Here is a 13,644-nt window from a genome sequence, read left to right as displayed (position 1 = left end):
TGTCTAGCATGCTTTTTGGCATTATGAGTAGAGATGTCAAAGATTGAATGAATATGGAGACTGAACTACTCTCTCCTACCAGAAAGAAAAGGAGTACTTGTAGCACCTTAGAGACTAACCAATTTATTTGAGCATGAGCTTTCGTGAGCTACAGCTCACTTCATCAGATGTATACCGTGGAAACTGCAGCAGACTTTATATATACACAGAGAATATGAAACAATACCTCCTCCCACCCCACTGTCCTGCTGGTAATAGCTTATCTAAAGTGATCATCAGGTGGGCCATTTCCAGCACAAATCCAGGTTTTCTCACCCTCCACCCCCCACACAAATTCACTCTCCTGCTGGTGTGGGGGGGTGGAGGGTGAGAAAACCTGGATTTGTGCTGGAAATGGCCCACCTGATGATCACTTTAGATAAGCTATTACCAGCAGGACAGTGGGGTGGGAGGAGGTATTGTTTCATATTCTCTGTGTATATATAAAGTCTGCTGCAGTTTCCACGGTATACATCTGATGAAGTGAGCTGTAGCTCACGAAAGCTCATGCTCAAATAAATTGGTTAGTCTCTAAGGTGCTACAAGTACTCCTTTTCTTTTTGCGAATACAGACTAACACGGCTGTTACTCTGAAACCTCTCCTACCAGAAGTGGTCCCAAGTTATGCTACGTATTCTGTGTATATGTCTGGTAGAGAAAGGATTAGCACTGTCACGGTGGTAGTTTCCACTAGAATTATAGATATAAATTAAGTTTTTATAACTGTTTTCTCTATTAAAAATTATTAAGCATGTTATGTTGCTTACTGTCCGGGTAAAACTAAGTAGAGTAAACCTCTACTTGTAAAAGTCCTACGTAAATCCTGGAACGCTAGTAAAGTATGAGATAGTAGCTGTAATTTTTCCAAAGTACCTCTGGCATCTTATTGCTTTCTGTTCATGTGTTACGTTATATTAGATGGTACTGATATACCGTATAACCCTTTGTCACAACATTCTCCCTTAAGTACAGAATAAGTATTTGGACCTCCTCTAATGTAAACATTTTGTAAATGGAGAATATTGGGACAAGGAACCTCTATGGGGAGGTCAGTAAAATAGTACTTTTGTGAGGTATAGATTCTTGGTGGACCCTGCAGCCTCCTTATTTTTCTTCCATGCTATGGCTTTTCTATTTTGGAGTCAAAGAAGTAACATCCCTCTAGTTCTGAATATTCTATAGTTGGTTCGTGTTTGTGTAAGTTTTAAGCAAAAAAACAAAACAAAAAAAAGTCAGCTATTGGTACACTTTTGAAAGGAGCTCAGCACCTCTTGTATAACAATGGCACTATGGAGTAGGCCATTAAAATTGACCTCCAAAGCAAACACAGAAATTCAGTTCAGAACTCATTTGCTTAATTTCCCACTAACAAGGCTCTCAGAGGCACTCAGCACATAATTTAAAAACTATCAAAACTTATTTAATCCCTATTTGTGTGATCTCCTTGGTACTGTCATCTTCACTGAAGAGATCCCATAATTCAACGGTTCTCAACTTGAGTCGGGATCCCAAAGTGGGTCGCGATCCTGTTTTAATGGGGTCGCCAGGGCTGGCATTAGACTTGCTGGAGCCCGGGCCTGAAGCCAAAGTCTGAGCCCCACTGCCCAGGGCTGAAGCCAACGCCCAAGGGCTTCAGCCATGGGCAATGGGGCTCAGGCTTCGGCTTCAGCTCTGAGCAGCTGGGCTCAGGATACAGCTCCCCACCCGGGGCTGAAGCCCTCAAGCTTCAGCTTTGGCCCCCACCCCACAATTGTGGGGCAGTGAGGCTCAGGTTTCTGTCCCTCTTCCTGAGGTCATGTATTAATTTTTATTGTCGGGGGGTGGTCACAGTGCAATGAAGTTTGAGAAACCCTGACATAATACATGAGTCTATGATATCGCAGGTACCAGAAATTTCCTTGCAGTCTGTGGTATTTGTAAGATCACTGAGTGATGCATTCTGTTGTGAATCTGAAAGTGCCAAGAGAATTTTAGAGGGAATATATATTTAATTTTTTTAATTAGTTGAATAACGTCTGTGCTTGTCCCCTACCTTCTGGGGAATGATGGCATTCACCACATGAAACTAAGTTAAAGCAAAACAAATGTGTACTTGCCGTTCACCTAAGTGGAGCCAAACATTGCACTGCCTACTGTTCTGGAGTCTTCTGCCTTTGCTGCAGGTCATTTCCTGTTCTTTGGGGTGAATTATATTGAGTGTCCTTGAGTTCCTGTAAATTTCAGAAGGAGCAGCACTTGGAAGACATTTCTCCTGAGAAAATAGGAGTTATTTCATAGAATCATAGAACTGGAAGGGACCTCGAGAGGTCATCTAGTCCAGTCCCCTGCACTCAAGGCAGGACTAAGTAGTATCTAGACCAGTGGTTCTTACACACACCCACTGGGGGTGCGAGATGCCCTTTCTGGGGGTGCGAGACATGCCAAATTTTTTTAGAAGGTAAATCATCGAAAACACAAATTAAGCACAGGCACATAAGTACAACTACTTTGTTTCATCAAACCTATGTTTTAACAATTACTGTAGTATACGAACAAAAAATATATCTAGGTTTAAAGAACTGGCCTACTTCAACGATTTTTGATAAGGGATGCGAGAACATATTTTGAGAATCAAAGGGGTGCAGGCTGCAGTAAAGGTTAAGAACCACTGATCTAGAACATCCCTGACAGGTGTTTTTCCAACTTGTACTTAATCTTCCCTCATAGCTCATGTTTTCTAGACCTTTAATCATTTTTGTTGCTCTTCTTTGGACTTTCTCCAATTTGTCCACATCTTTCCTGAAATGTGGCTCCCAGACTGGACCCAATACTCCAGTTGAGGCCTAATCAGCATGGAGTAAAACAGAAGAATTACTTCTTATGTCTTACAATACTCCTGCTAATACATTCCAGAATGATTGCTTTTTTTGAAACAGCTTTACACTGTTGACTCATAGTTAGCTTCCTCAAAAGCTTTTAGTCTTCAGATGTTAATTATATTTCGCAGAGACAACTGAAGAATCAAGCTCAAGAACTGGTGTAATGCTGCTAGACGGTACCTTCTCTGCTGTTTCATTTTGTCCTGCCAGCCAGGGTTAATATTAGGATATTTAATTTTTTTATAAGTATGTTTCTGACGGTGACTCAAGACCACATGCACTGTGCATCAAATTAGATATGAATTCTACAGCAAGAACCCCAGAATAATGCACCCTTCCCTGTTCCCTGTAGCTTTCACCCCTTCATCCGGTCCAGTGCAATCAGTAGTGTTTTTATTCCTTTGATATTCAGTTTTTGTGCTGTCCCCAATTTAAACAGTGATTGATAATATCTACCCCAATCTGACAATAATACCACTGGATCCCATCACAACATTCACACTACATCCAACAATAATGCGAAAAACATTGTCTTGAAGTTTCTCCTAAAATAATCAGCATTCAAATAGTTAACATGTTTACATTTTAGGGAGGTTTCTCATTAATTTTCTACGTTATCTCCCCAGTGAGATGACCTGAACCAGTTCACATGTCTCATAGCTAATATTTCAAACTGTCTGCAAAATCAGGGAGATGTTAAGGCTTTGATTACATCTGGCTTACATTTTGAAAATTGTCTTTGCAATGATAAGAGTCTAGAGACCTATTTTTTATTTTATTCTGTTTATTATAATGGAAGCTTAGATTCTGAAACAGAATTCTGCAGCAAATATTAAGAAGACATCTATGCAGCTGCAAAAGTGCATTATGCATGAGGTACTGCATTAAATCGTAGTCAATATTGCTATCAATACTATAAGATACCTATGAGAGCCAGCTTTCAGGGCCAGGGGCTCTCCAATAATGTGTTGGTTTTATAAATGTGTGAAAGCTAGTATCCTCTTTTCTCTAAAAATTGCTTGCTGTTTTCATTATGGAGGTGACATTGATAAACCAGTTACTGGGGTTAAAAGCTTGATGGTGACTTTCCCTAAGAATCATAGGTTGTCTTCCCACCTCATTTGCTTCCAAAAAGCTGCTCAGGGCTAACCTATGAGGCCAGTGAATTCTGGGTACCTGGAAACTCTTGTTTGGGAAGGGGAGTTAATCAATTTGTGGCTGAGATTGGCACCAGCTTGAGTGACTCAAGCCCTACAAATCAGACTGGGGCTTTTCCTCAAGTTCTTTCCAGTTCCTGGCTATAGATTAGCCATACTGATCAGCCAGTGTGGACTCTCCTCAAAAAAAGAGGGACAGTTCAGGGTAATAGGTAGCATGGTCTGTTGAGAAACATTCTGTAGCAGTGGAGACCGGGGAGGGCCTGCATCCCCTTCCCATATGTATATGTATATAGTGAATTTAGTTTGAGATCTGAGGAGGGAAGGGGGCAAAAAGTTGTTTGCTGACCCATCCCAAAATGTTAGACCTGATCACATGCATGTGTGCAATCATTGTGAAGAGGAATAGACTATATAGTCTTTGGAATTAAGGTGCTCAATTGCTTTGTAAACCCACCTCAAAATGCAAAGGCAGGCTTTGTACCTATTATAACTTCTTGTAATTTGGGGAGATATTTGGATAAGAAGCGGATAAATATGTTAACATATGACCTTTTAAATTAGCAAACAGTGACATGCTGCTTTTTATCGACATGTACTTTAATCAAGTCTTTAAATAAATTGCTAACTTCATATTATCTGTCAAAAATCTTAACAGAAGCACGAACTAAGGAAATCAAAATACTGTTGTTGGCAGGTTATTATGCATGGGAGAGGCAGAGGAGTAGGAGGCCAGATGGGCCGAGGACGCTTGATGCCAAATAAACAGAACCTGCGAGTGGTGGAGTGCAAACCTCAGCCCTGTGTTGTGTCAGTTGAAGGGCTTTCTTCATCAACTACTGATGTCCAACTGAAAAACCTGCTGATGTCAGTAGGACCCATTCAGGTAGGTCAGGCTTGGTTTATAATTTTTGTGCCAGAAGTCTTTCATTCTAGAAAGCTCAATTAATTCTCTGACACTAAATACGGTATTTTCATTGGCAATTACTTATATTTGAAGGCACCTTTTCCCACTCTTTGAATAAAATGCCACAAACATAAGCATATAATGAAGTGTTGTCATCATGTCCAAGAAAGCGTGTTTAGTTATTCATTATCCTTGTTTTTTATTGTTGGTTTACACATTCACAACATTCAATAACTATTGTTAGTATAAATTAGTGAGGCTTTTCTGTGACATTTAGCTCTGATTCTTTAGAATCACTAATTAAAAAGATACTGTCAAGTGATGTTTTTTTAAACTGGATGATTTTTAAACCATCAATTTTCAGTAGTATATTCTGATATCATAGCCAGACTTTAAAAAAATCTTTTTTTGAAGGATTTATTGAGATTTTTTACTGTGTGTTATTTAGAAGTCCTTTTCAGAAGTGGTTTGTGAACAAGCCCAAGAACCATACCAAATATGACCTAGCCTAACTCTTGTGCCTATTTCTGTGCATGCACTGACTGATAGTGCATGCGACTTACCAGCTAAATAGTGACGATGACTTTAAACGAAAGGGGAGATTTTCAAAATGCCTAATGAATTTAAAAGCAGAAGTCCAATTGACTTTCACTGAGGAATAACTTTGAAAATATCCACCAAAGTGCTGTGAAATACACAAAGCAAACAAACAAAAAAAAGATTCTTTCCCCCTTCTAATCTTTCAGTTTTAGTAATTTCATGTGTTCCTTTTAACTCTAGGAACAGAATTTTCAGACAGAAATACAGTTGTCGTATTGATGCTATTTCTTGGCTTTGAAACCTTTTGAGTTAGGTTATACTATATCGTTGTGTATCCTGGAAAACAGATGTCATAAGGAGGTATGCCTCCATCTCCGTTTCCTTCTTTATTAAATGGGACCCTACTGATTTACCTATGTAGTTCTGAGAGTCTTAACTTCCGTTTGTAAAAAGCTTTGATAAATGCTATTGTATATGATTTATTGTACTGTTTAAGGAAAACATTGTTAGATTTTTCTATATTTGCATACTCAGAACATTCACACACACTACTTTCTCTTCAACCCCTACAGTACTTTGTACAGAAATTATTTTCTAGAGTTTTTTTTAAGCCATTCGTTGTGCCTAAAATCCTGCACTACAAGGGAGTAAAAGCAAGGTGTCATTTGCACGATGAAATTGATCTGCTTCATTCATTTACTAAATGTAGGTGTGAGTCCAGCAATTTGTGTTCTAGGGTGTGATGAAAAATCAGAAAAATTTGTGCTGCATTATCTGATTCTTTGTGCAAGCAGAGTTTTCCTGTAAAGGATCAGTTTTGAAGCACATTTACTCAGTTTTTACTTGCTAACTCCTGTTTGAGAATATTAGTAGGAAATTAGCACTAACCTTGCTGTGGGAGTATTCAAGGTACAGAAAACTTACTGTGAACGTTCTGGAAAACTTGTTCACCGCTTCCTATTTCATATCAAATACCACAATTGCTTGATTCCTAATGCAGTGTCACAGTACAGTCTTGCCAAGAAGGGCTCATCTATGGTATGGAATTTCTTACCATTTTTCAGAGACTCAGATAATGTGGTACAAGTTTGTTTGCCCAGGCAAATCAAGAGTTTGCACCATTGGTAGAATGGATGCAGCTGCACCATTGCTGAAAAAAGAATATTTTTTAGTATAGATACACCTTCTAGTAAAGATTGAGCACTGCTCTTACATCTGGAATCTAAAGGTTATAGTAGTTAATAAGAAACAGCCAGGTTAGCAATTAGTAGCAAAAGCACCCCTACATTTGAGTTTACACCAGGAGTCCCCAAAATGGTGCCTGCTGGGGCATTTTTGTGCGCCCGCAGGACACCCCGCCACCGAAATGCCGCTGAGAAGCGTTGCCGTTTCTCGGCGGCATTTCAGCGGCAACGCTTATTGCCGCTGCCGCTTCTCATCATCAGCATTTCGGTGGCGGGGTGTCTGCGCCCGCCACAGTCTTCTGGAAATAGCAATATGCTATTCCCACAAGAAAGCTTGGGGACCACTGGTTTACACCATTGCTGGAAAAAAGAGATCAGAAATTTCCGGGTGTAGATATGGTTGAGAGTGGTTAAAGGGCGGGGGGAAGGGAGTGGGAAGGTTGAAAGGATGGGTATTGTACAGAAGCCTGTTGTACAGAACACCTGGTGCTTTTCCTCTTCAAAGTGCTGTTGTGATATTAACTAATCCCCACAACAACCAAGTGAAGTAAACAAGCAAGCATCATCTCTGTTTACTGGTGGGGAAACTGAGGCCGGTAAGTTCCTAGGCTGCAAAGAAGGTTTGTGAGAGAGCTGGAATTGAAAAATGTGAGAGTTTAAATTGACCTTTTTCATAGTAATGACCCATGTTCATAGGTATGCTCCCTTGATTTTGAAAGCGAGGCTAGAAACCCCAGAGAGAATGAGTCTTTGCTAAGTTTTCTTGTGATCTTGACTTAATATTTTTATTAGCATCATTGTTATTAGCATCTGTGCTCAGCGCTGTGCAAGACAGAGTTCTTGCACAGAGGAGTTTGGAATTTAAATAACATAGAAGGCAGGATGAGCTTGGGAGCACCAGAAGAGGGGATGTGTGTTTAAATATTTTCTTTCTTCTGTTTCCTTGCTTTCTTACTCCTACTCTCCCTTCCTTAAAAATGTGAACGAAAAGGCACTTGATGCATGTTAATGGCTGTGGGTAACACAGACTTGGGCCATTAGGAGGGATCTGAATGAACAGAGGAAGGGGGCTCATCACACAGAGATTGGAGGTTTAAAAGACCTGAAGGACAGTGATGCTGGAGAGGAGCAACAGGAAGGTGATGCAGTACAAAACAAGGTCCTGGTGGATCAGGATTGTGCAAAGCTCTGAAGGCCAAGCTGAGAGGTTTAAACCTGATATGTTGTGCAAGAGAGATTCAGACAGGGGACTGACATGATCTGAATTAGCAGGTGTGTTTTGGACAGACTTTGGGAAGGTGGTCTGGGTTTCAGGGAGGAGGACGTTCCCGTAGTCCAGGCAGGGGATGGCCAGGTCATGGACAAGTATTTTAGCTGTCAGAGATAGCAAATATCCAATTATTATTTTTTTTTAACATTGTGGAGGCTTGGTAACCGCATGGGTGTGTCAAAGGGGAAAGTGGTGCCAGGGTAACCCAGAGGGGTGAGACCCATAGTGACAGGGAGGCTGGAGTTGTCCTCAGCAACAGAGAAAGGTGGAAGTGGAGAGGATTTGGGGTGGAAAAGAAACTCAGCTCATTTTGGCTATGCCAAGATTTTACTGGCAACAGACTGTACCAGACAATAGGCCAGAAAAACATTTGGTTACATGGGAGACTGGTCAAGTGTGGTAAGCTAGATTTGTGAGCCCTCATCATAGGGATGATAGTTGGAACCATGTGAACAGATGAGATCACCCAGGGATAAAGTGAAGAGGAAGAAGAGCAGGAACCAAAGACAGAGCCCTGAGGGACTCCAATAGAAAGAGGGGAAAAGGAGAAGAAACTCCTAAAAGAACTGTTAGGTAGGAAGCAGACCAAGAGGGAGGGAGGGTGAAGAAGGTCAAGAGAGCACAGGTGGTGAAGAGAAGAAAATCACCTGTACTGAAGGCTGCAGAAAAATCAGGGGTGAGATTAATGGAGTACTGGTCCCACAGCTCAGCCAAGAAAAGGTTGTTAGAAACCTTGGTAAGGGTGTTTTCAGTATAGTGAAGAGGGCTGAAGCTGGAGGACATACAGGGGAAACTGAGGGGAAGGAAAAGTCAAGGCAGAGGCTGTAACAACAACCTATTTAGATTGCTTAGTTGTGGAGAATAGAGAGGATAGTTAGGGTTTAGGTATTTCTGAAGGCAGTGGGATATGCAAAAGCTTTGACATAGACTTGCCTGTCTCAAAGTAGACACTTTCCCTAGTAAGTGAGGGACTTTTACCCATCAGTTTCTATAGAGCCTGTGGTGTAAGTTTGTTGGGGGAAAAAATAAAATCTTTGGCCCTTATAGGGGGGCAACAAAACCTACCAAATATATGTCAGATGTAAGCCAGTGTTACCTTCCTCTGTCAGCAGGCAGCCCTGATAAGGGCTGTGGACTGCCTGAAGTCCAGGTTCTTTGCCCTAGAGCAGGGGTGGGCAAACTACAACCCAGGGGCCGCATCCGGCCTTCAGACATTTTAATCCAGCCCGAGAGCAGGATCCAGGGCTTGCCCCGCTCCACGCGGCTCCTGGAAGCAGCATCATGTCCCCTCTCCGACTGCTACACATAGGGGTAGCCAAGGGGCTCCACACATTGCCCCCACCCCAATCACTGCCCCCACAGCTCCCATTGGCCAGGAACCTTGGCCAATGGGAGCTGCAGGGGTGGCAGCTGCAGACGGGGCAGCATGCAGAGCTGCCTGGCTGCACCTCCGTATAGACGCCGGAGGGGGGACATGACACTGCTTCTGGGAGCTGCTTGAGGTAAGAGTCGCCCGGAGCCTGATACCCTCCCACACCCCAACCCCCTACCATAGCCCTGATCTCCCTCCTGCCCTCCGTACCCCTTGGTCCCAGCCCAGAGCTCTCTTCTGCACCCCAAACCCTCATCCTCATCCCCACCCCAGAGCCCGCTCCCCTAGCCTGGAGCCCCTTCCCACACAGTGAACTCCTCTTTTCTGCACCCACCACAGAGCCTGGACCCCCTACCGCTCTCCAACCCCCGATTTCGTGAGCATTCATGGCCCACCATACAATTTCCATACCCAGATGTGGCCCTCGGGCCAAAAAGTTTGCCCACCCCTGTCCTAGAGCAGAACTTGAACAGTCTTCCATTGACTCTACAGGAGCAGAGCCACTCCATGACCACTAGTCCATCCTCAGTTCAGTGCTGGAATAGTCTCATGCTACTTGCACTTCCCACTACGTGTGGGAATTGACTCATGTATCCACATAAGAGTTGATCCACCTCCCCTCATTCTCAGCTGCGTTATTGCCCTGCAGCTGGGCTCCTGGCTTCACAGGGGCGCCCATGCCTTGCCTAAACTCCCAAAATCTTGCCTAACCCCCATATGACAAAACTACACTGGATTCACTACAGGAAAACCCTCTGCGTCTATGGAAGGAGGGGGCCGGATTTGCCACTGAGAGAGGTATGCAGTTAGAACACTGGTGGCAAATAGAATCAGTCTGGCTGGTACCTACTGGATAATTTGTTGCAGTCGGAATACTGTAGTGTGCTTTTACATTCAAGCAAAGTATTGTCAGATTTGGTTGTTCTCAGACTTCGGAGGAAGCAGAGCAAGTCCACTGCCTTATCTCAGAGACCTGCTAGGTGTAAAAGGTTTGACTTTCTTTTACCCTGGGACTGCACATGAATTTTAGTATCAGAATACACCAACAGGCAGCTGGAAAATGAAATTGAAAAATGAATCCAGTTTCTGCTCCCTCTCAACATTGCTATCTTAGATTTTACATCAGGATGGTGATACTGTGAATAAGGGCAATAGGTCAGATCTGATAAGCTGGGAACAGTTGAACTCTGAGGTAGGAGGAGGTCAGGAAGGTGTATGCAGTTAGTGGAAAGGGAGATGCACCATCATTTTTCATCCAGACCTGGGAAGCGAGGGGAATTGTTTTCTTCCTTCACATGAATGTTTGAAATGCTTCCTCCATCCTGTCTCATCACTGGACTCGTCACTTTCCCTGTTCTTCTATAAAGCTGCTCTGTTCTTGGTCAGGGGTTTTCCACCTGTTCTATGATTCCAAGGATATTGAAAAATGTAATAAAATGCTTTAGGCTCCAGCATAATTATTGAATCAAATGCCCTGTTTTAAAAACAAAAAAAATCATAATTAAAATACAAAAACATGCTTTCGTTTTGAATATTGTCCATTGTCATCTTCATAAACGCCGTCAAGAGTGGAAAGAATCAATAAATGAGCTGTTTGGCTGTTTTTAAATAACATGACATTAAACCAGTTCATAATCTGAGTGAGGGACTACAAGATGTGCATTGTTTTATATAATCACACTTTTTAAGTGTTTGAAGGTACAAAAGGCTCTCAAGAACTATGGTGTGTTTAAAGTACAGCCTACGAGGCCTGGCGCCAAAGTATGTAATGACATTCAACACTGTTATCTCTATGTAGTATTGCTTACTGAAGTAGACTGTTAACATGTTGAATTTAAGCAGACGTCTGAATTGGATTTATTTTTGGATTGCCAAGAGCATGAGTGGGTCCCATTTTTCCAGTGCTAGCCTCAAGGTTCCATGTACTGCTACCATCACCTCTCTAAGGAGGCTTGATTGCTGCTAGTCATTGTTACTCTTTTGTATCTGTTAGGACTGTATGGGAGACAGGGAATCACGTGAGAGTAAGCAAGTTGTTCCAGTTGCCAAATAACTTGAGTAACGATTGGCCATTTTAGGCAGCAATTCTGTAATTTCCTTTAATCAAATATTTCCTTGCACCAAGTGTTTCCCAAAATAGACCATTAGTGTAGACTCCTAGCACTGCTTAGGATTAGAAAGTCTTTCTCCTGCCATAAAAATAGCTTTTCATGATTGTATGTAAATACAGCTCAGGCTGGTGTAACTCTAGCCATACTCTGGATAAGTTTAAGAATTGTATCCTGATCTCTCTCTTACTATTCCTTTTCCAGTTTTAGAAGGGGAAATGATTGTGCTTTGTTAATGCATCCCACTTAGCTTTCTTAGAGTGATGGCACTACCTAGTGCTCAGTCACAGTAATGGCAAGTTTCTCAGTAATTTTATTCAAAAGTGCTGATTCTATTTTCTGAGCTGAGGCTTAAGTGAAAATGACACACGGAGTAATAGATGAATAATCCCAGCCCATGGGGTTCTTCTAGTATCAACAAGGTTCATTTTAGCATGTGACATTGCATACAAGTCTGGTGACCCATTTGTTCCTCCTGGCTGTGACAGCCTTGTATGCTGTCACAACTGAGAATCTTTACTGTCTCCATTAGCTCTCTCTGGGAGCAGAGATGGTCACCCCTGCCATTGCCTCCCCAGCCTCTTCCCTGGAGCTGGAGGAGAAGGCTGATCCACCAGGGACATCCTCTGGGTTCTGAAGTTTTTGAACCAAGCTTTCCTGAGTCAGGAATTCCCTGTGTGTGTCTGAGAGGGAGACACTACTTCAGTGGCTCTCAAACTTTTTTACTGGTGACCCCTTTCACATAGCAAGTCTCCCCTTATAAATTAAAAACACTTTTTTGTATATTTAACACCATTATAAATGCTGGAGGCAAAGTGGGGTTTGGGACGGAGGTTGACAGCTCGCGACCCCCCCTGTAATAACCTCGGGACCCCCTGTCTGAGCACCCCTGCACTAGTTGGTTAGCGGGAGCCATGCTCTTTTTCCATCCCAACTTTTTATTTAAGCAGTTGCAGTTTTGCTTCTAGAGTCTGTTGCTAGCGATAGACTGGAAATCCTATGTAGTACACAGAGATATTGAAGCAGTGAGAGTGTCGAGGGGGTAGCAGGAAAGGAAAGAGAGCGGCAAAGAGAAAGGAAAGAGGTCAGACACAATAGGAGAAGAAAAGGCAAATATATCCTGGACTCTGAAACATATCCTGGACCAGAATTTGTGCCGCTTGTCATTCTCAGACATGAAGTGCAGGCGTCAGGAAGTGGTGGAACAATAAAAGGAGGCTGAATGATGTGACCTAAGCTGAGGGAGAAACAAAAATAGAATCTGATCCTTTTAAAATGTTCCTGCTGTGCCATTGCTTCACTTATTGGAGAACAGGTTAAATCAACACCGGTGTGGAAGCTCATGCTTTATTCTCATGTGGACCACTTCCTGCAAGCTTTTATCTCTTGGGCTGCCCCCTCTCCTAATCTGCCCCATTCACAAATCCACACCAACTCAATAAGATCTTCAGTCACTGGTGAACTGGTACATGTACAGTTAATATTAAAATCCATTTACTTTTTACCAGAATTTCTCCTTTTCACTTCACTTTCATGGTCTCCCATCAGTGAATTAGCTGAACGCCTCCTATCTGTGCTTCCGTCTCCTTCTCTATCTGACTAGTCTCCTGTTCCCACTCTCCACTGTCTCTTCTTTTCTCTCTCGTTGTTCAAGTACCTCATATAGGAAGCTCTGGTCTGACTAGTGACTCTTAGCTGTCTCCCCATAGACAGATCTTTTGCATCCAGTCACCAGGCTTCCCCGTTCTGGTTGCAATAGCTCCGAATGGGGACTGCTAGTTTTGCAGCTCCCTCTTTATTAGCTGCCTTTTACAGGTGTCTTGGATCTCCTTTGAGCCTGGACACTTGTAAATGTAATTTTAAGGCAGGAGAAGCCAGTGTAACCAGCAATCACTCTGTAGACCAATAGTGCAACAACGGCCACTGGTAGAGAAATGTTGACGTGGTGAATAGTCCCTTTAAAATGCCAGGGATCAGATTGGATGGCCCATGTTGTCTTTTCCAGCCCTACTGTTTGAGTTGACACTAAACATGAGCATTCCTTAGGCCCTGGCTATATTTCTTGGTGATTTTCTTGGAAAATGATATTTTCTCTACAATTTGCTCACTAAAATAATACATTGTAAAATAAAGGTGATGATAAATGAGCTTTTAGGTGTACTAAAAGCACCAGTGATTTTAAAGTACTGGTTATTTGTACTTTTCTTTT

The 13,644-nt window shown here is 42.4% G+C and overlaps 1 protein-coding gene across 3 annotated transcripts in view; it reads left to right on the top strand.

The window, feature by feature from the left end:
* RBM33 (RNA binding motif protein 33) overlaps nucleotides 1-13,644 on the top strand; it is a 145,473-nt gene that overhangs the window by 109,724 nt on the left and 22,105 nt on the right. For all 3 annotated transcript variants that reach the window (XM_048837598.2, XM_048837597.2, XM_048837599.2), the window contains exon 17: nucleotides 4,752-4,940. In XM_048837598.2, the coding sequence (XP_048693555.2) occupies nucleotides 4,752-4,940 (189 nt within the window). The remainder of the gene's footprint in view (nucleotides 1-4,751; nucleotides 4,941-13,644) is intronic.

This window comes from Caretta caretta, chromosome 2 (assembly GCF_965140235.1).
Source record: "Caretta caretta isolate rCarCar2 chromosome 2, rCarCar1.hap1, whole genome shotgun sequence".
Taxonomy (NCBI): domain Eukaryota; kingdom Metazoa; phylum Chordata; order Testudines; family Cheloniidae; genus Caretta; species Caretta caretta.
The sequence above is the reverse complement of the archived record's forward strand: the minus strand, read 5'-3'. Positions and strand labels throughout refer to the sequence as shown.